Source organism: Sinohyriopsis cumingii, chromosome 13, assembly GCF_028554795.1.
Source record: "Sinohyriopsis cumingii isolate HCF-2022 chromosome 13, ASM2855479v2, whole genome shotgun sequence".
Classification (NCBI taxonomy): domain Eukaryota; kingdom Metazoa; phylum Mollusca; class Bivalvia; order Unionida; family Unionidae; genus Sinohyriopsis; species Sinohyriopsis cumingii.
The window spans coordinates 70,309,671-70,335,964 of record NC_142973.1 but is presented as its reverse complement, the minus strand read 5'-3'; the positions used below and the strand labels follow the sequence as shown (position 1 = coordinate 70,335,964).

At 35.6% G+C, this 26,294-nt stretch overlaps 1 protein-coding gene across 5 annotated transcripts in view; it reads right to left on the bottom strand.

Moving 5' to 3' along the window:
- Window positions 1–26,294, bottom strand: part of LOC149785798 (sushi, von Willebrand factor type A, EGF and pentraxin domain-containing protein 1-like) — a 74,103-nt gene that overhangs the window by 1,435 nt on the left and 46,374 nt on the right. For 3 of the 5 annotated variants that reach the window (XM_089979727.1, XM_089979731.1, XM_089979729.1), the window contains 8 exons: window positions 25,758–25,925; window positions 22,454–22,621; window positions 20,366–20,533; window positions 19,928–20,095; window positions 12,746–12,913; window positions 12,252–12,419; window positions 11,319–11,486; window positions 5,609–5,776 (listed from right to left, as the gene is read on the bottom strand). In XM_089979727.1, coding sequence (XP_089835853.1) covers window positions 5,609–5,776; window positions 11,319–11,486; window positions 12,252–12,419; window positions 12,746–12,913; window positions 19,928–20,095; window positions 20,366–20,533; window positions 22,454–22,621; window positions 25,758–25,925 — 1,344 coding nt within the window. Of the gene's footprint in view, window positions 1–1,945; window positions 4,378–5,608; window positions 5,777–11,318; window positions 11,487–12,251; window positions 12,420–12,745; window positions 12,914–19,927; window positions 20,096–20,365; window positions 20,534–22,453; window positions 22,622–25,757; window positions 25,926–26,294 lie in introns of those variants that run through there. The other 2 variants (XM_089979730.1, XM_089979728.1) reach the window with 2 other exon arrangements.

Sequence of the window (26,294 nt, the reverse complement as noted above, 5' to 3'; positions counted from 1 at the left end):
ATGAAGATTATGGTCTGGTATATGAAAGAAATAGTAACACGTGGTTCCTCAAGAATATACCGTAAACGTATATTTTTACCATTTTAATAATGAGGCTTATGGTTATGTAGCTTACACATTTAATTGCTTTCTTCTTGCTTCGATGACATAGAAAATATATAAATAGAAATTAGAGGCTGGAAGATGTTATGCATAATTCTAAGAGGCATTTATCATAAAAATCTCACCTTCATTAACGCCATGACTTCATATCATAAAACTCGTACACCACTCAATGGCACAACGTTTAGCAACGTCACGTATAAACGTTTTTGAATAATGCAATGTCCTTAATAATATAAATATACTCGTAATATCGTGATAAGTTTGCCTAAAATGTGCGAAACAAATTGAATGAGACAATACTCCACTCCCTACAACTCCCTACACCTCGTCTCCTATAAATTCGTATGAAATTAATACGGTGGTAATATCTCTCTCTCTCTCACACACACACACACACACAACCGCACACACTCACGCACGCACACAAGCACAAACACACACAGAAAGAAAGAAACAAGCTGTACATATTAGTGTTGCTACAAATAAGTTTAGTTTAGTACTTGTTAGATGTATAGTCGAGTTTATATTTCAGCTTACAACATATAATAAAGTGTATCGAAATTGTCACTGCGTATAATACCATGAAAGCACTTTCAACATCTTACATTTTATTCATTTCTGGTTTGATGCTTTGTCGCCCATGTTAAGTTTTCATTTCATTCACCCTCTCCGCTAAAATGCAGATATGCGCTTTTGATGTTGATCAAATCTTACATACTCCTTGCCTCTTCTCTTGTACTTGGTCTGTCTCGTTGTTTTGCTTAAGTCTTTGTTTTATGAACGATTCATACTGATAGGTACGAAAGACAGCACATGCGCTATAAAGGCAAATACTGACATTTAAACGTAGGTGTATAACTTTTTCATCTGTTTTTGTCTTTGCTTGAAGTGTTCCTTTTTTAGTCTGAATGAATTTTCATCCACTTTTCAAACAACCCTTTTTAACTGCATTCAATTAAATTCCCCATTCAGGTGTGTAATTAATGAATTTTTTAAAATAATTATTTTCTCATGGATTAGTAAGTAGTACATTGTTATTAGTTTAATCACAAGTGCCCCCTGTCCAATTTAAAATTAGAAGAAAAAAGTTTCAGAAATTTACTGGTCATTGTCCTATGGAGACAAGTTGGCTCTCTGATATATTTTAAGATGTTAAAAGGAAGAGACTTATATACCATGATACAAAGATGTCATACAAATTGTGCCGATGTTAACTAGGAGGATGCTGTTTTGATCATAATTGAGCACACTTTTAGTGGCAGTGAGCTGACCCACGCCTTTTAAGGAAATTTATTTGGCAATCTACGTTTTTTTTTTTCAGATTGAAAATTATTGCATTTCAGATACATTTAGTTAAATAGTGTCAGTTTTCTGTACGGTTTCTCTGTCGACCCGTTTTTTGTTCACCTTAGAGTCATGGATATTCCACGTTGCAACTACATATTTTCTCAAATTATCACTATTCTCAATATAGAGTCTAAGCTGTCATTCGGCAAGAGATTGCTTCTGAAAAGATTAATGTTTAAATGTTTGTGTCAGGAAAACCCCTGATGGTCCGAACCGCCTGCATACTGATTTGTTTCGTTAAATTGATGGACATGTGGTAGGCAATCAAGTAGAGTGATTCCATAGATGGGTAAAAAGAATTAATATATACATGCGTATTGCGTTCAACGCTTCCATATACCTATAGCATATTTCAAAAAGTTGTTTATGCTATCGCAAAATGAAGTGCTTTGAAAGCTATCTAAATAATCTCTTGCGTTCAACGCTTTCATAAGCAATTCTTGCGTAGTCTAAGAAGGCATTTCTCAACAGAAAAGGCAAAATGACTCCTCAATAAAATAAAAAAAATGTTTTATTTCAACAAAGTCTGACATAGATCCTATGTCTGGAAGTAATATACAAAAGTAGCATACAAATATTGCACATAAACATGCATTCATATAAATTTTAACTGTCAGTGAATCCGACTCAGCTGAAAATGTTGATATCGGGCCTCAGATTCGATATAATATCATACATCAACTCTCCAAAGTAATATGGTTTATTGAAAATTACCACCAATCATTATATCAAAAAAAATAATGTAAATTAAACACACAGTCTGTTAGTTACAGCAACTGATTCTCTAGAGTGAACATAATCCGTAATTAGTCTGGGTTTTACAAAAACAGGGTTGATTGGACAAATATAATAAATAGCAATGATGTATTAATGATTCTTCTAGACAAACATGAAGAACACGAAGTTAAAGAAGAACGTGGTACAAGGAAGAGTAAAACTGGGCAGCACTATTTGTTGGATTCCTTTGTTATTCACCTAAGTCCCAATAATGTTAACAATATAAGAGCTAGATATTAAACTAACGACGAGTCATAACATAATTTTATATGACAGCAAGTTGTGATTTTCTTACAGAAAACAAATCTTGATTTACGTTATCTTTTATAAAATAGAAGTCAACCCACCCCCTAAAAACATTCCATGTACTTTTTCAAGTAATCGAAGTATTCTTTGAACTTAAAAAGTTTTTAGCATTATTATTATTTGTATTACTTTGGATGAAAATATGAACGAATCTCACACGAAAGATCTAAATAACTGGAGACTTTTACAGTAACTTGTGCACTTAGTCATTCATGTCAAACAATGGAAATTAGTGTGGAAATGTTTTGATGCATATATAACGTAATTCAAAAGAAACTAATTCGTTGTACAATTTTTTAAAATTTGTTTTAGCAGTGTACGTTTCTTTCATATATTGTCTGAACCCACATAAACAAAGGTCGCTACCTGGGATAACTTAGCATAATCACGAATTTACAAAATGTACATAAATTATCATTTATTGATAAACGATCATGGCTAAAAATGCAAAGGAAAACGACAACATTTTGAACGACGAATACTATCTCGTTTAATACTTTTTTCTGATTATATTTCGTCACCAGATCATAACATTCCCTTTCACACTTCAAATATAAAAATCAAGTCATAAGTGACAAAAAACCCTCATATTTTCCTTTAAAAAACCCAATAGTTACAATGTTAGAAAATGGAAAATCGGGTTGTACCTGCTTATATGTCACACCTTAGTTATAAAACAGTATCTTGAGAACAATTATTCATGTAAACATTGTCCCACGTTCATGTTTGTTTACACAATGTCTCACGCTTATAATTTTTCAATAGCATACATTAAAGTTTGTAGTAATAAACGACTAAGAGAACCAAAAATTCATGCATGTTCATTACCACCATGAGTTTTGTGTCGATTATATAGTAAAACGTCATAACTTACAAAACAAGGAAATAAGAATCCACTGGTTTTCAATTTTTTCCTCACGCTGATACGAAGAGTACTTTTATGTCGCAACTGTTTATACATTTTCACAAAGCAATTTGAAAAAAATATACTTATAGTATATTTCGTGGACATGTTATCAATAATCCCGTATATTTGTAATGGATTAGGTCTCCATTCACTTAAAATGTCAAGGCACAGATCTAAATACAGTTCTTCTCAGATCACAAAAAGTGGACATTCTCTTGAAAATAACGGGAAATCGTCTTTTTAAATTACAACAATAGATCAATTGAGTGAAATGGGAACAGACAAGAAAATACACTAAAATACTGAAAATGTACCAAATATTTACAGGGTGTACTTGTATTTCGCCAGTCTTGAAGTAAAAAAAATTTTATAAAAAAAAACAAAACAATGTCTGCAATTACTCATGTTTGTGTTCATTGGTGGACCACCAAAATACACTGTTCATTATGGGGAACATGCTTCCTTGACATCATACAAATTATTGGATCGTTCGGACATCTTATCACTACCAGCAATAATTTTTAATGCTAATGAAGGCTGAAATCCAGGTGTAAACATTCATGGTTTCAAATATAACAGTTTCCTTTAGCCTGTCGCACCTGCCCATACTGAAAATGGAATATTTGTTAGTGGCAGTTTGAAATAATTAATTGTTGTTTTTGGCCTTAAATAAAATATATCTCCCGGTACAAATGGTGCAAAATCTGAAAAATAATTCCGGTAGGGTGGAAACAATAAAGGTTTAAAAGGAACGTTGTATTCCTTCTTTATGTATCCATGTCCTTTCATTGGTAACATGGGCCTTTTTTGTTTCTTCTTCTTGGATATTTCTTTTTGGAAATCGATAGGTTTCTTTTCGTCCTTTAATTTGTCATGTATCGTCGGCCATGTGTCCAGTATTTTCTGCCATGGTTGGAAGAAATCAGGTCTTTGAACTGGAAAAGAAGAAGAGTGTGTGTGTGTGTTTGTGATTTGGATTTTTAACGTAGCTTTAACAATTTTTCAGTTATATCGCTACGATGTCTACAGTGTAGCAGTTTATAGTGATGTCTAGCACTGGGGCATCATGCCGCAGACATGTAGCATGATGTTCCGCCCAGTCACATTATCCTGACATCAGGCCGACCAGTCCTAACACCAACCTCGTAATGCCATGCGCCAAGCGAGGCAGCTGTTAGTACCATTTTTATAAGTCTTTGGTATGACTCGGCCGGGGATCGAGGCGGACGCTCTAACAACTAGGCCACCGGAGCGGTCGGAAAAGAAGAAGAAATAGTCATTCAAGATATATTGTAAAGTATTGTAACAATCTCTTTACCTAAAAACCTCACATATTATTGATTTATGTTAGCCTAAAGGACATAACTCCGTTCATTTCTTTTTATATATGCTGAGATGCCGACAATTGAGACAGTATTCCAAACCGTTTATAGTAATCATAAAACTATCGATCTAGATCGATCGAGAGAGAGAGAGAGAGAGAGAGAGAGAGAGGGAGAGAGAGCATTTAAATTGCAGAAATAAAGTAAATGAGCTATAAGTCATGAATTATTTAGTGTTTACGCATACTTTATACTGTATATTTATTTTGACACATTTTATCTAATTAAATTACTCATTATACTCACCATTTATATTTGTCATTCATAACGAAACGTTCGCGCACTGACCGAATATCGAAATCCGCTCTGTTGCTGTTGTTCCAGTGTTTGTTAGTAATATGTATTGGCATTTAAAGCGTTATATGTTGCAGCGGCAAAGCATTTCTTCCACAAGCAATTCTCAAAATGTTAGCAATGCAATAACACGCTCAAATTATTATAGTGATCACTATGATCCATCATCAGTTATTGTAATTCCAGAGCTTGATTTCATAGAAGATGAGGCCAGTGGGATAGGTAAGTAGTATTTTACGTATATAAAGTTTTTTCCGATACAGATGCTGTTAAAAACATCCGGATTAGCGCAGAGCAAAAGTGTTTTGGTCGCAAGTCCGTGGTCAGGGATACTCAGCCATTATTCCAGTTTCCTTAACGAGGAGAACACTAAATACTCAGTTCCAATGGCGGAACACGTGGGCTTGTTTGATCGTGTTATAGGATTAACTAAAATTAAGACTACATTAATTCATATTAATTAATCTGGTATGATGAATCGATTGCTCACCAACACACGTAAATGCTGCAGCTGTCCACGTAGCATTATCCTGGCACACAATCCCCGCTGGACCGGTTGGAATGAGGCCTTCATTGCAAGTATAGGTCCTGAATTCACCTATCAGGGACTCACCAGGACTAACAACTGCGTTGTTAACCAAAGGCGGGATACCACAACCTGCACAAAAATATGTTTTTCAAGGCTTTTAATGATGAACTTTCTTCTGTCAAGAAGGAGAACGGACGTATCTTCAATTAAATAGCTTAGTTTTACTTAGTTTTAGTTTTAGCAAGGTGTGGTATATATATATATATATATATATATATATATATATATATATATATATATATATATATATATATATATATATATATAGATAGATAAAGAGAGAGAGAGAATTATAAATATACACCAGACAGAACGGAAAGTGACATCCCTGGATTATATTGAAGAATGCTTGATAATAGTAAGCATAATTATTATTTAATACATATTATGCTATCATACACGTTAGAGAATTTTTAATTCGTACTCTACGGAGATTCGAACCCAGGTTCGATGGTAAACGGTACCCATCGCCTTGCCTGCATACACGAGTCTAAATTCCCTCACGACTAAACACAAAGCACCAAAAAAAGCTGCTGCATTTCGGTGTTATATGCACTCGTGTGTAGCACTCGTGATATATATATATATATATATATATATATATATATATATATATATATATGCTCCTAATAGAGTAATTTATAACATATTAGAAGCAAGATAATTTCACTATGTTTCTTTAATGGAAAAGCAATTACGTTAAAGCTTAATTTTAGTAGAAACACACTTTTGGCATATTTTATAGATTCAGGTGCGAGTTAAATGACTTTCTGCTGTTTTGAAGGACATATTTGGACATGCTAGAAAACAAAACTATAAAATATAAATGTCTAGACACATCCTATATGATTATCATCCATCACTTCTTTGACATAGGTGCATCGAGATGTATAAGGTATTGAAGTATGACGAACTGTAGGTGTTAATATTAAATATCTTCTACGCTTCTTCGTTTTTCAGCCAGTGTTTTAGATATGAATTGTTTATCAAGCAAAATACTGATTACAAACGGAAGCCATTTTAAAGTCGAAAGATTAGGGCCAAATTAAAAAACCGTATGAAAAGCATTTGAAATAGAAACCTAATCTTTTTTTTACTATGCATATTGCAAGGGTCTTTGCAAAAAATACCATCGTGTTTTATAAATTAAAAACGGTTTCTCTATTTTATTAGTTCGTTGTCTTTTGCTTGTCTTATGAATTTGAAAAATACATTACATCTAGGTCTGTATAGGTTGTAAGTAAGACACAACTGTCACATTTAAAAAATAGAGGATTATAATGTAAGGCAATTTTTACCGCATCTAAAAAGTGGGTTCAAGGCGCTTTTTAACATTTAAAAAGTAAATAACTTCAGCCATTATTATATTTGGTAAATAAAAGCGCATTTTTGGGACATAATTAAAGCCATTTATGTCAGCCCATTAGGAAATTAGGATTGGAATTTGATATTTAATGAATATCTATTGATTGCATGATTCGAAAGTAGAACATTGTTGGAATTATTGATTGCTTGAAAATGGGTTTAAAATGATTGTTGCAGCATGATTTACATTGATTGTTAGAACATTGTTTTCGACTGATTGTTAAAACATTGGTTTCTATTGATTGTTAGAACATTGTTGTATATTGATTGCTAGAACATCGTCTCGCAAGTTTGCAACAATTTGCTTAACATCGATTTTTATGTCAGTATTGCATGTTTAAACGTCCATCGAATGCTTAACTTTAATTACACTCGAAATAACAGAAGGAAATCAAAATAATTTACTAATTAAAATATAAAAGTTAGAAACCAGAAGTCATATATCACTCCAACGTTGCCTTTCTTTGGCCCTATCTATTAGGAGCATCAATTTTTATTCAGACAGCAGATACATTGTTTATCTAAGGTAAGTAATTAAAGAAATAAAAATGTCTTTGCTCGCTACTCCATCTTCCGGCAAAGTCAGTATTGAATCTACAGAGAAGGTAAATTACAAATAACATATTACTTTGGCAGCATGCATGAATATAATTGTCAGAAATGTCAAACTCACGACTATTGGGTCGTCGCCAAAGCCGTTACAAAGTTGAGTGATGAAAAGGTGTGAATGGGGCATGAAACTGATACAATTACGAATTCCTAAAGCATTTGCGTACACATCTGATAAAAGTATTTGCCATCAGCATGTTATAAAAAACGGTACATTGAAAACGGTTTTATTTAATCACCGAGTCAATATGTGCTCAATCTTTTAAATATAAGAATATGTCCATTATATTTAGTAAATCACTGCACATCCTAACACATCACTACATAGCACATCACAAAACATCCTAATACATCACATCATAGCACATCACAACATATCCTAACACATCACATCATAGCACATCACAACACATCCTAATACATCACATCATAGCACATCACAACACATCCTAACACATCACATCATAGCACATCACAACACATCCTAATACATCACATCATAGCACATCACAACACATCCTAATACATCACATCATAGCACATCACAACACATCCTAACACATCACATCATAGCACATCACAACACATCCTAATACATCACATCATAGCACATCACAACACATCCTAATACATCACATCATAGCACATCACAACACATCCTAATACATCACATCATAGAACATCACAACATATCCTAACACATCACATCATAGCACATCACAACACATCCTAATACATCACATCATAGCACATCACAACATATCCTAACACATCACATCATAGCACATCACAACACATCCTAGCACATCACATCATAGCACATCACAACACATCCTAATACATCACATCATAGCACATCACAACACCTCCTAACGTACAAATCAGAAAGTATAATTGACATCGTTCCATCTTGACTCCTGACATAACAGAAGTTCAAATACTGTAAACAATATAAGACTCAAAGATATTTTCGCGTATCTGCTTGAGAAATAAATTTGACATCTGAGTATAAATTGGGGAGTAAGGACAATTCAATAGAAAGAAGAAACTGAAAAGAGTTGTACAGAAGGTGTCAAAACTTTGGTTTTTTTATAGCTGCTTCAAAATGCAAGCACATGTGCCAATGTTTAAAATATGAAAACAAATCTCAAATCTTCAAACAATAGTAAACGAGATTAATAGATGGCCAAGGAGTTGATTTGAAATTTATAGTGCTGCACTCCTTAACGTAAAGAAACTCACTAAGGTGTATCCACAACGAATATATTGTGTGGGACAAATTATTCTATATAAAAAATATCTAAAAGTGTCATTTTTTTGGGAAAGGGAGGTTACATTGTCCTATTACACATTTATAACAGCGTCCTTGACAATGCATGAATATAGTAACACACAAAAGTAAACGTAACGATCACATTCAGTTCGGCTTGTGATGCATGAGTTCTTAAGATGAATGCGTTCAAGTTGAAGAATGCATAAATCAGAGTGCAACAAAACAAAGAAAAATCATGCAAATTAAGTCAATGGATCATGCGAATAACTTGCCGTGGCATACGTTTTATAATAGGTGGTGATACCACAGAAAAGTATATACGATCGACATAATGGACATACAGGTTAAAGTTGTGTCCTACTTTTAAGAAAAGGTGCGCAATAAATCAGCAGATTAAAGCGTATATGACATTGAAATGAAGTAAAAACAGAGTGTATCGGATATAAAACCACAGCTAACATAAACATAAAACGACAACAAATATGACAACTGCAACATTGATGTGGCTAGAACTGATGGCCTTCCATACGTCCATGTTAGGCTTTATTGGACAGATTTACCGATGGATTGAAACTTCATATGAAAAATAGATTTAACTATTCTAGTTATCCTCTTCAAAAGACAATCAAGACAGGGATACGATCTGAATAAACATCTGGAATTCTGCTGATTTGAATCTTGGTAGTTATTTACCCTCAAGAAGTATTTTCAACCCTGAGTTTCATAACATAGCTATGAAGTGTAATAGAAAATGCGTTTTTTATATAGCAATATCACGTACTGTCATTACATAGTTTATATAAATAAGTTTTTAGATGATAACGAAACACTCGGTTGTGCATATTAGGAGATGACTTCAAAGAATACAAAGCAACAGTAATGCCGCCATAAACAAGAGAGAGATTTTAGAATTTGGTCAAATGATAATGTAGCCTCATTTAATTTCAATAACTTCTCTAAGTATTGTTAACAAATAACACCTTTCTACATTTGTATTACCTATCTGCGTTACTTGAGCAAAACCATGCAATGATTGTGGATCTAAAGTGAATGAAATTTATTTTGGTAATTAAATTATACCTTGTCTGCCTTTTTTCGGTTCCAAATTTCTAAATAGAATGGTAGATGATGGTATAAATTGAAGATTGAATACTTACAATATATACAGTCGTTAACGTGCAATGACTGTCATTAAACTCGTCGCCTTTAGTAACGAAGTTATCATTTTGGAACATGACTGAGAAAAGAATGTCTCACAGAGGAACAAACCACCATTCGGGGTGGACTTGTATGATTACAGACGACCAAACCATTAATTTGGGTGGACATGTATGGCAAAATATTATATGTTAAGTACGCATATTAATCTCATTAATTAACAGGTATAAATGGTATTTCAGGGAAACACATCACGATAATATTAAACTTCTTATAGGGCATGTAAAATATCCGTGTTTGCAGCATACAAAGTAAATTACGAAAGACAAAACTAAGAACAAATTGAACGTTTAAGATACATCAAGAAATCTCGTTTGTACCAACACAATAAGAAAATCAATCCTGCAAGTGTTGTCTTTCAATAAATTTTAAAATTACCAACTTGACAGCTTTCCCCGATCATAATTTTTCACCTTCAACGTTTAGGAGAAGTTCCTATAAAAATTACCATATGTTCCCCTATTCATTGCTTTATCATGCGAATTCTTAAAGCTCCTGACGACACTGAAATTTGCCCTGCTTGATGAAATGAGCTAAATCAGTGTAATAGATTCTGCAGTCTTAGAAATTGTTGAATGAAGAGTCAAGATAAGGTTGGGAAATTAAGCAGTTTGATCGATGATTTGTTTTTGGGGAAAAACGTGTAAGAAATAAAGATACATTGCGAGTGAAATGTCTCCATAAAATGGACTAACAGCTATCTGACTGACGGTTTAACTAGTATTTGAGAAGACACATGGAGTTTTAAAGAGCTATTTTTACATTTCTGATTTAAGAAATGCCATGCTTAATAGTCATTGAAAGTGATTTCCATATGCCTCAGGTTTTCCTGTGCAAAGTGTGCAGAGTTGCTGATCTTTCACTTGTATGCTTACTAAGTGATAAGACTATCGCTGATCGAGTCATTGGTACCGTACAAACCTAATGCTAACAAGTCGCTGATCGAGTCATTGGTACCGTACAAACCTAATGCTAACAAGTCGCTGATCGAGTCATTGGTACCGTACAAACCTAATACTAACAAGTCGCTGATCGAGTCATTGGTACCGTACAAACCTAATGCTAACAAGTCGCTGATCGAGTCATTGGTACCGTACAAACCTAATGCTAACCAGTTTAGTGCTTTAAGGATACTGGATTGCTCACCTATACAGGTAAACATGGGCAGGGACCATGTCCCATCCGCCTGACACACAATCTTTGTCGAGCCACTTGGTACGAGTCCCTTGGCACACTGGTAGAGCCGGAATGATCCAACCAGATTGGATCCGGGAAGAATTACAGCATTATCGACAGATGGCTCAGGACCACATACTGTTAAAGAAGAAAATGTATTTAGTTTATCCTTGATCGTCCTTTCAACGTCTTTTTTAAAAGTTATCCTGCGATATCAAAACTGCATCTTCCACTCTATTACAGGTTGGGTTTATTTTTGATCCGCATACCAAGATAGAAAATCTAGCAGTATATGAAGCACATCTTAAACTTAAACATTTTAAACAGACATTGGCCCTTCTGTGAAAATTGCGTGGTATTGAATCGTTTGAAGAGATTTTATTTGTGTTTAACTGAGAACTTTTAGCACATTTATATTTAGTTGCAACTAAAATGTTTACTTACAACTGCCTTTATCCCTCTTGCCTTGGTGCATGACAAGCAAGAGTATCTGAGAAATAGTTTCTGGTACTGGTTTATCACGGAGCCATGCAATATCAATACTCTTTTATAAATGGTAAAGCAAAAAAAACGTCATTAAAGACCTGATACAGATAGTAAAATAATGATGGGATCAACACCAATTCTCCATCCTGCAACAGTTCTTTTTTTGTGTGTCTGATCCTGACAGTGTTTACTTTAAATTTGAAATAGACCGACGATTTTGTGATAAAATCTTAATTTTTTGCAGAATGATTTTGAAGCCAAATTATAACAACAGCATTCAGTTAAACAGGACTGCTAGCTAAATTAAACAGACACAAATGGCAAAAACCAAAATCATTATAAAACCTCTCCATCCATGTTATATATTGAGTTATTTTCCATAGTTTATCATCAATAGTAAAATAATGTCATAAATACCATCGCAGACGAAAGTCGGAACACTCCAGGTTGCATCCGGGAGACATGAGATCTCTGTGTTGCCTTTAGCGAAATATCCCTCTTCACAGGTGTACAGTCGGGTACTTCCGACCAGGTTCTCACCAGGGTTGATGACAGCATTTTTCACCAAAGGTGGCTTTGAACAAGCTATTACGTGTGAAAAAAATCACTTAAAGTATTGCTGGCCAAGATTTGACGGACGAAAGTTTTAAATCTTATTCTTATAGCGGTATTTGCATCAAATTAATAGTTTCAAATAATCGTCGTTACGGATTCATAAATCAAGTATAACCATAGTATAGTGGATGGAAAATCAACATGGAAGAGCACGCTATAACCATCACTATGGCAGTTACTTTAAAATAAACCTAAAAAACCTGCTTGAAGCGATCAGCCTACAATGCCTTGCTATTCAATAATGTTTTCTATGTTTATTTATCGAAACTGATCAGAAGATTTTGATTGTATCTTACCTATGCAGAAGAATTTCGGGACAGACCATGTTGCGTCTTTCTGACACATAATTTCTGTTGATGAACTGGGAATGAAACCTTTGACACACTCATAGTTCCTGATACTACCGATCAGATGTGAGCCTGACAATATCACGGCGTTTTCTATCAGGGGAACCTCACCACACGCTGAAAATGGATATTATGGGGTCATATAGACATAAGATTTACAGATTATGAAAGGAAGATAAAAGAACGAGAATAAATATCAGGGAAGTAAAAGACAATGTTCTTTCAGAATTTCGTCTCGGACAAAGCTACACAAGTTCCTGTGAGGGAATCAGTCATACAATGCTGGAAGTCTACAACAAGACGGGGCAAGGATTGAAATGGTTGCGATCGATTGTTGAGTCTGCATGTAATCTAAAAGGTAGATGAAATAAAAGAGTTGATTTTAAACCAGGTTCTGAAGTAGCGTCATAATAGGCGTTGGACAAGGCTAACTGATATAACACCTTCTGTACCCCAGAACTTTGCTAATTTTTACTTTTCAGTCACATGCGAGTATATGCGACGTGGGGCAGTAAAGAAATTCTAACGCTAGCTTGAACTATTTTGTTACCCTAAATTGGATAGCATAAAACTATGTAGAAATTGTTAATTTTTGGGAAACACAATTATTATTGTTTTGGGAAATACAATTACTACACTCTTTAGTCGCGTAAACGATTTTGCAAAGCCAAATCTGCCGTATTCAGGCTAATACACAGGCAAATATGCGGGCGCACTAATCTATTTACACTGTCGAACAGTTTACTCGATTTTCACTGACTGTAAATAAATTAACCTTTTAGGGTTGCTAACGCCTTGGCTCCGTATCTGTGCTAGGAGATGCCAATGGTTTTCCATTTCCGCCAACACGGTGTCGAGCTCAGCCATACTGATTGTTTTTTCCCTCGATAGACACCGAGTACAACTTGGTCATTGCATTGAGATTATTTTGTGCAGCCGTAAAAGTTCTGAATAGACACGTATTCGAGACTCACCCGTAAGGAAATTATTTTAATAGAGGCGCCAGTCATATCAGTTACTAATGATATGGTCCCAACAACAATTTCGATTGGTATAACCAGGACAGTTGCCTCCAACGTTACACATATCTTTGAGTCTCCAATTTCATTTATTTAGGCCAGGTTCTTTGTGATCGCGCCTTGCAGCTTCAAAAGATTCCGAATGTCTACGTCAGACGTTTTAAAATTTCCAGTTTGAAATTGGAAAATCACATACTAGCCTAGGTCGATGTAAAACAACAACCATACTGGTAAACTCATTCATATTTGCTTTGTTGGCAAACCAGGTCTGATCCACATCAGTGGGGTATCGGGCTAGGCTTCGTCAGTAAATATCAATAAACAGGCATTTTTATACTGTTAAGTGTACTTCTGAAGTGATAATGTAGATAATGTAAAATAAACAAGCGCGCTTGGTGTTGGTGAACTCTTGTGTGCACGTAACACTTCAACAATAAGATGTTCACATACTGACCCGTCAAGCCGAGTCTGCAACGGCAGAGTCGAATAAAACAAGTGTTGTAGTCCACCTCAAAGAGTTATGTAATCGACAACGTCTCCTGGCGGTGCAAGCAGATACGAGTCAATATGGAAAAGATGATGAAGCGTTGTCATGTATGTAACCCAAAGATTTCTAGGTCCTGTTGACGAATCCAGGTTGACAATGCCTGTTTCCAACTTGCGGGGTATTATCGCCTTGGAGCCTTTGGCTCCGAATTCATTACGCACAAAAACACATCGGAAGTGCTTGACTGAATTTTTCATCCTCAGTAAATCAAAATTAGTTAATCAACGTGTGAGAAGCTTAGCTTCCATCACTGGTGAAGTGATAACCAAAGGCCATTTGGCATCGTTTTGGTTAGTCGAAGACCTTTGACTGAATGTATTCTGCTAGTCAACCCATGTTGTCGAAAACCTTTTCTTTTTTTGTTCGTCTACGAGACACTATGAGGATTTTTCTGCCAACAGCATTTTTCAGAGCCATCCCATTCAAATGCACCGTATTTTGTAACAGCTAGAGCTGAACCCGCTAACGGCGATGGAATTCCTGCGAGGAATGGAAATATTCTACCTGTTATGCAGTTGCGTCAACTCAGACTTAGATCACTTTATTGTCAACGAGGTATTCTTTTGTTTGGCTACATTAAGCTGAAGTTGTATTTCGGTTAACCACATGGGTGCAATTCGTGTTTACTTTGCCAAGAAAGTTTGCATGCAACCCCGCAATCGTTTCGAATTTCGCTTCTTATTTACGCAAGCTGCTTTGGTGCAGGACCATCCTTAATTTCGTGACAAGACATTCTTATTTAAAAACGTTACAGGTTCAATTACTAGTTGAGAAATCTTAACTAGTTTTGAACAGGCTTAGCTATATTTCTCATCCAGCCACCGGTGTCTTCAACAACAGTTTTGAACAGGCTTAGCTATATTTCTCATCCAGCCACCGGTGTCTTCAACAACAGTTTTGAACAGGCTTAGCTATATTTCTCATCCAGCCACCGGTATCTTCAACAACAGCATCTTATCGGAGAGAACCACAGCAATGCATCTGTAATCGTCGGCGGGAAGGCCTTTATACACGCCATTATGTCATTATTTACAAATCCAAAACTGGTACCTAGGGCATAATTGGCACCGGCGTAGTCTTCATATACAAGTTTCTCATAGATTTCCAAAAAAGGCATCAAACGGGAGAAAATACCGATACGTGTCATACACTACACTTGTAAATCTTTTCTAATTTTCCCTCATTAGGGTATTTAGCCGGGTACGAATAGTACTGGAAATCTCAGACACTGCTCTACTAACATTAACGCATCTGTAACAAGCGCGGGATCGTGCGCATTGTCAAGTTTTGTCATTGTTTATACATTCAATGCGTCGTCAAATAGGCTAGATTTACAACACCGTAATTCGTTTCAATATTGTCGCATTTACAATAATTGAATCATCTAGACGTTGAACAGCTTCATGGATGAGTTTGCCGATATGAGCTGGCATTGTTACTGTTGATGGAAATGTAGCGGTGCTCGAGTCACTAATAGTCTTAGTCGATCTCGAATCCCGGATTTTTAAACCTATCCGCTGCAATGTTTTAATACTATCATTGACTCACATTGCATGCTGTTTATCGACTGGTGCAGTATGCAAAGTCAAAACCGCAAGAAATTTCGATTTTGTTAATAATCCATGAACAACATCACCAGGACATGTTCCGTAATATAATGCGTAAATTGGATTTATCTCGTTAACAACACGCACGTCCAGGTACAACATTCATTATATTGAAATAACAGGTTGAACTTCGCTGATGGTATCAGAAACAGGAACATTCAAACGTTCAAAGTCAGTGAAACGCTGCGGATTTCCTCTAATTCCACCACAATAAAAGTCATGCTCGTCAAGCAGTTCTTGCGTGTTGAATACATGAAGGCAATGCCTGCAAGGAATTTTTTCCTGTGGTGTTTACTATACCGGTTAATCAACTGGGGAAAGATTACACTGGACAACAAATTTTTACAAAAGTCATGTTACTGAAATAAAATTAGTCAATTCTTATCAATTTTTATGTGCTGAACACGAATATGACAGTCAAATTGCAAAATTGGCTCTAGTTTTTTTGTAATCTGCAAGAAATTAATGTTTACATAACGAAATGCATTCCAATAGTAAAAGGTCAACTGTAATAGCCTACCTATAAAAAATCAAGTCATTGACTACATCTTAGATTTCTTCACCTGTCTCTTGTACAGCTGTTCGGGAGCATCTCTGAGGAGTGTCCAGCAGTAGTCAGCCAGCATTGTAGTGGACCATTTTCCCTGGTATCTTTGTTCCATTGTTGCGATATCTTGATGAAAACGTTCGCCGTGTTCATCACTAACAATACCACAGTTGCTAGGAAAGAAATCCAAATGGGAATGAAGGAAGTGAATCTTTAGAGACATATTGCAGCCAAGTTTCTTATACTTCATCAACATGTCTTCTACTAGTTCCTTATAGTTTTCTGCCCTAACATTTCCGAGGAAGTTTGTAGAAACTAGGCGAAAAGCATTCCATGCTTGTTTCGCGTCACCTTCCAGCAAGTTGTTGAACCGGTCATCTTTGAAAAGCTCTCGAATCTGAGGACCCACAAAAACTCCCTCTTTAATCTTTGCTTCGCTGAGTCGAGGGAATTTTTCATGCAGGTATCGGAATGCTGGCAAAGTCCGGTCAATGGCTTTCACGAAGTTCTTCATCAAACCTAGTTTGATGTGAAGGGGTGGTAGCAAGATTTTCTGAGCCTCAACCAGAGCTGGGTGTTGGATATTCTTCTCTCCAATGGCTACATTCTGCCTGTGAGTCCATTCCTTCCTCATGTAGTGCATTTCCCTTGCTCGGCTATCCCACTCGCATAAGAAACACATGTATTTTGTATATCCTTGCTGCAGTCCCATTAAAAGGGCAACTACCTTCAAATCACCACAGAGGTGCCAGCTGTACTTGTTATACTCAATGGAATTCAGTAGCTGCCTTAAGTTATCGTATGTCTCTTTCATGTGGACAGCATACGCTACTGGAATAGATGGAAGAATGTTTCCATTGTGCAAAAGCACAGCCTTGAGACTCAGTTTCGAAGAGTCCACAAATAGTCTCCATTCTTGTGGGTCATGAGTGATTTTTAAAGCATTCATGAGGCCCTCAATATCGGAACAGAATATCAGATTACTTTCCTTTCTGAAGAAAGGCTCCAATTGCTGGTGGCGCTTTCGATATGCAGTAATTGTGACATCTTCTTCTAGAAGATTCCATTGTTGGAGTCTTGATCCTAGCAATTCTGCCTTGTTCTTTGATAAGTCCAAATCACGAATCAGGTCATTTAGTTCTTCCTGTGTTATTCTGTGTGAGGTTGATGATGCACCACAGTGAAAATCTGGATCACTGCATGCTGATGGACCAGGAGAAGAACAGGTCGACTCACCTTTGTCTTCGTCAGATGAATCAAGAGAATATTCTGCTGGAGGTTCTGGAATAGGAAGTCCCTCACCATGTGGAACTGGTCTCAATGCAGACGGAATGTTTGGGTAGACTATTCTCGACTTCTTTCGCTTCGTTATTCCGCCGGAAAGAGGAGGAACCAAGCAGAAGTAACAGTCATTTAGGTGGTTGCTTGGCTCTCTCCACACCATTGGGACTGCAAACGGCATTGATGACCTTTTGCAATTCAACCACTGTGAAAGCTGTGTTGTACATGTAGCACAGCATATATGCGGAGCCCAAGGCTTGTCTTGGTCACCAACCTTGCATCCGAAGTAAAGATGATATGCCTTCTTCACTTGAGAATTGATACTTTTCTTCTGGTTGGCAAATGTCGCTTCCCCACAAATATAGCAAAAATTGTCCGCGGTATTAACACACTTTCGAGGCATTACTGTTCTTTATTGTACGTAAATGGATAAAATAATAAGTTTTATGTAACAGTAGCTTGAACTGTCTCGCACAACGTCTAAAATATTTTAAATGCTGAACCTATCTGATTGGGCTTTATATAGTACACTGCTTACGTCAGCTTCAGCAGCCGCCTGGCATTAGTATAATAGGCCTACACATGTATAGTACACTGCTGACGTCAACTTACTTCAGCAGCCGCATGGCATTAGTATTGCATTGCATCAGAAAATGATGCAATCAACTGTGGATGATGTGAGCATGATGGTATTATGCAATGTTACATCATTATTCCGGATGTTGCTGCAGTCCTACTGGAGAAATTTACACAGTGAAACATAGAAAATGAGGTATATGAATATCTTCAAAACGAGAGCCAATACAAATTTTTCACGGTTATATTCGTGTTCGGCACACCAAAATACTACAGATTAGGGCCTTTTCAAGTCAGTAATGATTTCACTGTTGACCAGTGTTATATATCTATACACAATAAGATCGCGACTCTGAACCATTTATGATTCACAGCAAAAGCAGGTTAACCTGGATCAGCCCATGTAGCAGACAATATAAAATTTAGGTGCACAAAGAAACTAATATGAGCAGGATATTTTATACAGTATAATTGCGATCAATTATCCTATTCCTAAATTAGTATTTTCAGTCGCACATTTGTAGTATAGTCACAATCAGTAATAATGTATTGCTCTAACTGCAGACGATTTGGCTTTGCAAAATCTTGTATGCGACTAAGGAGTGTATAATTGTATTACCTCCAAAATAATAATTACATTACCCCACCAAAAATAATAGCTGCTTCATAGTTTTACACTAGCCGCTTTTGGCTTCTAATTATTTTTACTGCATACACTTAGCAAATCATGGGGTATAGAAGGTGTTGATCTATATCAGTATGGCCGGTCTAAAATTAACTTTATGACACTAATTAATCCTTTAAGAAAGCATTTCTGTTTTCGCAGTGACTACATGTAATACAGCTGAATCAACCGTATTATCCAAATGACATGGCATGACGATTAAGACTCATCTCGAAGTATATGTCAGTAATGAAGAAAACATGCCCTCCTAAGATCCGTCGTTTTTTATTGGGATCACGGCACCACTGTCGTCTGCTTGCATGCATTTGATACATATAATGATATCTTTTAAGTTTCTTTATCATGATATTGATCTATATTTACGATGATGTAGCTAAGCATGTTTAAAATGCCGTTAATAAACAACCAATCGAAAGCTTATGAATAACAAAAAAAAACAACATATTTAACATTGAGGTTTCACGTCACGTGAATTGCACGTGACTTTTAGTACCTAAATACATTTTAAGTAATAGGCATGAATTAATTAATTTCGAAAAATTAAAATAGGTCAGCATTTTATTTCTTGTCATTAACAGTTTTGTAAATTTAAACTACACCATTGTCTCGCGCATGACTATGTCATGTAGTTGATGGTGTCAAAGATTTTATCTCCTCCAAGTTTTTGTTTCCTTAAAGTTAATGAAAAATGTATAGATCTCGTGGTATATCATTGATACAGCGTACACACACACACACACACACACACACAGACAGATATATATATATATATATATATATATATATATATATATATATATATATATATATATATATATATATATATATATATATATATATATATATATATATACATATACAAAACTTACAAATGCATTGGAATGCAACAGTTGACCAGGTTGCGTCTTTTTGACAGATGATATCCGTTGGTCCTGTGGCTAGCAGACCATCCATGCAGCGATATTGTCTGACGCTTCCAATTAGATGTGGACCAGCCAGGATTTCGGCGTTTTTCACGATTGGCAATTCTCCACATACTGGAAAAGGATAGTTCAAATACTGTTCAATATAACTTAAATTTGATTGATATAAGAAACAAATAATCAAACCCGGACTAAACAAACGCAATAAAGAATGCATACAATCTTCCCGTTTTTACTTCGTGCCATAATGATTTGGAAACTGCATTGTAATTGAGCTCGAATTGATATGTATGCGTTCGGTATTCATACTAGCGAGTGTAAAAGTTGCTGAAGTATTCATTTTATATGTACTCAGTTTTACTTTTCCTTAGGAAAGAAGATTACCATCACAGTAAAACATGGTCGTGCTCCACGTTGCATCTGTCTGGCACACGATCTTAGTATCCCCTTTAGCCAAGTACCCTAGATCACAAACGTATTGACGTTCACTCCCTATCAACTGCAGCCCGGGATTAACAAGAGCATGCTTCACAGGTGGCGGTTCGGAACAGGCTGTGTGAATGAAGAAAGAAATAATAAAGTGTTCAGTAGCTATATTCATCTCTATGTATGTATGTATGTATGTATGTATGTATGTATGTATGTATGTATGTATACATATGTATGTATGTAAAGTTGTGTAAATGGACGTAAAAAACCGAGACAGACTAATTTTGGCAGCCTAAGGTTTGGAGGATATAAAGTTGATGAAGACTAGAAGTTGGTTCAAACACCTTTCCATTAATGCTCTCAATGTTTCAAACATAACAAATTTAGTTCTTAACAGCAAAGTAAACAAAATTGTTGCTAATTGCGTAGAATCTGTAAAGCATTGTAACGATATCGAAGAGATGAGGGACAAAACTGGTTGCTAATATTATATACAAAATCTTCTGTCCAATTAAGGCATTGCCAAAACAACGCCCTACATATTTGTATTTATTCAAGCAGTAATATCTTCAGGCAAAAAACATATATTTGGAGAAAAACATATGTAATTAGTCTATATCGTGTGTTTAACTTTACTCATGTTTTAATTTGGTCCCGGGTCACCCGTAGATAAAACGTTTACGTAGCATTTGAGATCAAGGCCAGACTGGTCTTGAATTAAATTAGTCTAGGTTTGCCCGTTGGATTGCTTCACAGCCTGATATGATATTTATCATGTGAAAATGTGTATGAATAAAGATTTGAGAAGCAAATAACTTATTCCTAATTGAAGTCGATCTGTGGGAATTTATTGTGTGATCAGAGCTTTACGGTCATTTTGTTGAAATCAGACATAATTCCAAATATTCATTGGAATTACTAAAGTGCACATTGAGTTTTGGATTAATACATTGCTTTGGATTTTTGTGAACTCATTGAAAGACACTTTGGATTGCATCATTGTGTTATATTAGGACATCAAGACTATTGGAATTCATTTAGAACATTCTTTATATTTGGATTTTGTGATAGGACATTTATAATAATTTGAAGGTTAATTCACAATATTATAAGTGTCTCTTGAATTTTCACCTTGTATTTTAGGGAAATAAATTGCTTGATGATTTTACTTAAATTGTTGATTTCACTTTCTTTCTGTTGTATAGTTTAAGACCTAGAGTTGTAACACATGTCTTGCTAAAGTCCACTTGATCAGTACTCTTTAATGACAGCAAGTGTTTCGTCCGTGTGAGGAAAACAAAACCTACTTTTGCAGCTGAAGAGAGGCGAAGACCATGTCGCATTGTTCGTGCAAAGAATGTCCGTAGGGGCGTCTGGGATGAATCCTCGTATACATTCATAAAATATGACGCTTCCGATTTGATGGTCTCCAGGCGATGGTATGGCATTCGGCACGTCAGGAACGGGGCCACAAACTTCGTAAAGCGAAAATGTACATTTCATCTGAAAGTTTTCGTTCCTTAAAGTTCAATACACATTTGAACGTGTGTCGGTATCATGCTTATGTACGGGACTGGATGACTTGAAAAAATAGACCTCCTGGCTCATTTTAGCAGTACTACTGGCTTGAACATGAATACAGCAATTAGAATATCGATTAATTAATCAAATATTCCTTAAGTCACGTGGTATTGGTTGTGTGAGATTATTTCCATGGCATTAGAGAAAGGTAACGAGCATTACAAAGCAAAACATTAAATGCCATCCATTCTAAAGAAAGACAAGTAGATTGCAAATAGGATTCCACAAGATTTTGATTGCCTTATCAACCGCAGCGATGCAATTTCCGCCGGAGATGGTCCCAATTATACTGACAAATTAGAGTTAGTATGAATCTTGAAGGAACACGCACATATAGCTAGGCTTATTTTCCTACGATTTTAATAATGATTTGCATCCCGGAAGTGATACTTGAACAGTGTTAAAATACAGGATAAGGTGCTTAGTATATTGTCTCTTCAGATAGATGTATTCTGGACTTACCATCGCAAATAAATTGAGGTTTACTCCATGTAGCGTCCTTTTGACAAAAAATGGAAGAATCACCATTTGCCAAATACCCCAAGTTGCAAACATAAGTCCTGACGGACCCTATAAAATTTAATCCTGATCTCACCACTGCATTATCTACAATTGGAGGGTCCGCACACACTAGAAGAAGAAAGATTGTGGTTGTTTAAATAAGAGGGAAAACTCAAAATGAAATTTATATGTGTAGACACAATTGTGCTTTAGCTCCATCTTCCAATGCATGAAGGCCCTTGTCAACATGACTATTAAGATACACTTTATAAAGTAATTGCTTTATATGTGATTTTGAAAAATTATTTTTTCTTGATCCTTATTTTGTCACTAATTTGCATCACTGAAATAATTTGGATAAGTTAAATGATAACGTCGTGTTTCACATCATCAATTATTAAATTACTTCATGGGTCTGATACGTCCTATGAAATTGGTCAACTCAGATGGTTTTGAACAGTGATACAAAAATATCAATTTTCACATGTTGAAAATGCAACTTCCGGAATATCCTGTGAACAATCAATGCATTACATAGCTGGTTGACTTTCAATGTCTTATAGCGATCATCTTCACATGGCTACATCGCTATATGCGTTGGTATTCCCATATAATAAATGAAGGATCTCACAAAGGTAATTATTTACTATTGAACCTATGAAACGAGGTGAACGATTTCCAACTTTTCCAAACTATGACATGCAGTTTCATAAGTTCAGTATTAGGTCGTTACAAATATGAGATTATGTTTATCACATTCTTTATTCAATTAAAGAATATGGATGAAAAGTACAAACCATACTTGACATTTCATTTAATTCTCGCTCAAATTCTGCACCTTTCCATTCTTGCACGTGTAAAATATTCCCGGACTCGATTTGAAGAAATAATGCATAATTCGATAACCAGTAACATTTGTTTTTATAAAGTATATTATTCTTTTACAAATTATTATTTAAAGAGCAACTGTCCTTTCAAAATCAGTAGAACATTTGACACTGAAAACGTCATTTTTAAAGCTGGACTTTTCAAGGTTATTCCTGTGTGATGTCACATAGTCATTTCAGTCAGATCAGCTGGAGTTGTTAAGGTGCCATAGACATGGCTTTTGGTGAGTCTGTTTAAAACGTTTCCACCGAAAATTGTATCATTTCTGCTATTGGCATTCAGCACATATGCAGTATTGTATAAGGTAGAACACGTAGCTTCCCATTTGCTGGATACTCGTGTGAAGGAATGATTACTGTATGTACTAAATCTAGAGGTTTTGCAACGTATGGAGGATATATGATGGTGCTGGTTTACATTCATGTGGCTCTAGAGATTACTAGAAATTGATGTTTTGTGCCCGGATATTTACATTGTTTGATTTGGAAAATAATGTGGTTGGACAACTTTCTGTCATAAGAGGAACTAGTTTTTGTTGACATTCGTTTCATAAGAGAGGTCATTTAGATTGAAATCAAAAGCAAAGCTTGTCCTGGAGGTGGGGTTCGTGATCTATATCGCATGCTAAAAGCGATGTAAAGGGGACTGTCTGTCCGTTTTTCCCAACGTTCATTCGCCTACCGATTGGAAAACGACTGCCTTATTATTAACAGTGATTGTAAAATAAAGTGGTTCCAGAAAGGAATGGGCATCAATTACGAGAATAGAGTCAGAGAATTTCACGAGTTAAAGGGATCAATCAGAGTCACAGGAAGTAACGTGTTAACGTGTTGACATATTAAAAATAACAAACCCCAAACACTGTATGTACTGTTTACAAATATGTGACAATTTTTATCTATGTGACATGTGTAATAGCACATAATGTCGTCATAACAGTATGCACCGAAACATAATATTGTATGTTAAAGTCATTTCGCAACACTATTCTGCAGATTTGTCCAAAAATTCTGTGTTTTTCTTCATGCCATAAATATAATCTTACATTTGTGATTATTTCATCGAAGCTTATAAAACTCGCCGAGGAAGTTTTGAATTTTGTGAGCTTTGGCAAGCAAATGATAGGGATTTTTCAACTAGTTTCATACATTTCATTTGAAATTAGCACATATGTAAGATTCTCTATGTATTACACTTTAGTATTTGCTGTTCCTTGACAATGTTACGTCTTTTCTAAGTTGTATACATATATTTCCTATAAATGAGCTTCTTGTATGTAGATATTGTGAACGTTGTATAGATAGGATCGAATATAAGTGTTTATATTGGCCAGTTCAAGTGGATATTCGTTGGAATATAGATTTGTTTATGTATAGAAAGCAGTATAATTTTTATTCTAAAAAACACCAATTGACAATTTTTATTTTTGTTAATATCACTTATTTTAGTTATTGTTAATTTAGGCATTGTTTACTTAAGTTTGACTTTTCCTTTCTGCCACTGTTTTCTACACTGTAATAATATTCAAACAGTTTTAATGTATTCATCAAGACCACAAAAAGGAAGGAAGAAGACAAGTCAAAGAAAAGAGTCAAATTAAAATGAAATAAGATTCTAAAATATAGACCACAAGTAGCTGATAACCTATGGAATTTCAACATGGCAGAAAAATGCAATTGCATGACCAGCTTGCAGTAGACCAGCGATGATCGGCAGTCTCACAACAAATGAAGGAAGAATAATGAAAACAAAATACAAGTTTACGCATAAAGTTTACACGGATAATCTTGAACATTATTGCATTGATGTGCCGGATTTCCAAGTATACCACGGAAACACGTATATTAAAGATCGGATGATGTGACTACCGCCTTATAACGTTCTCTGATGATGGATTTCACGAGAAGAAAAGCTTGTGCTTAAGGATGAGATTTTTTTCTTCTTCCAATGTCATAAGTCCTTTCTAAGAACAGCCAAGGTTTCATAAGTAATGTATACTTACTGATACACTGGAACTTTGGTGCTGACCAGAAGCCGTTCTCCGCCAGACAAACTACGTAGGTGGGTCCTGTGACCACATAGCCGTCCCCACAGAGGTGTGTTCTGATCGAGCCACTGAACTGAAGACAGGGTACGACCAACGTAACTCCCGTATTTGTTTTACGTAATTTCGAGGTAATGACGGAAGTGTATCAAAATATTGAGAACCCCTTGTACACGCTTCCAACTCAAAGTTTAAAATGTTTGCAAGCAAATGTCAGTATAAATACATCATAATTTAAATTATAAACAACCAAAAGGGCAAGCACAAAAAAACGTTTTGTTGAAACATACTATCACATATAAACTTAACGGGGCTCCAGGTAGCAATACATACTTTTACATTCGAATGTAGGTGGCGACCACAAAGCCTCCTTTGTGCAGAGAATGTCTGTGGGTCCAGTCGCGATATAACCCTTCTCACACTCGTAATTACGGACGGTTCCTATCAGATGTGGTCCCGGCAGGGCTAAGGCGTGCGGTACGAGAGGAACACCACCGCATGCTAAAAAAAAAATGTAGCGGAAACCTATCAAAATTACATATCACGCCACCTTACTCTCTAAATATATCAGAACAAGTAAACATAAATAGTATGATTATAGGACATATACTTTAATGTTAAGAAAGTAGCTATGATTTGATAGGGAGTTAATTTTTAGTTTTAAAGGAATAGCATGTAAGGATTTTTATAAATTAAAACATAACATTTAGCATTTGCCCAGATATTTTAATTGGCCATTTATCCCAATATGTCGATGCAATCTTATAAGCATGAAGTTTTAAATTTATTTTAATTGATGGGTATTTGCTTTGTGCAGCGAAGATAATGAAAACAGGTCACATTGGATAATCTCTATTACTATATTAAATT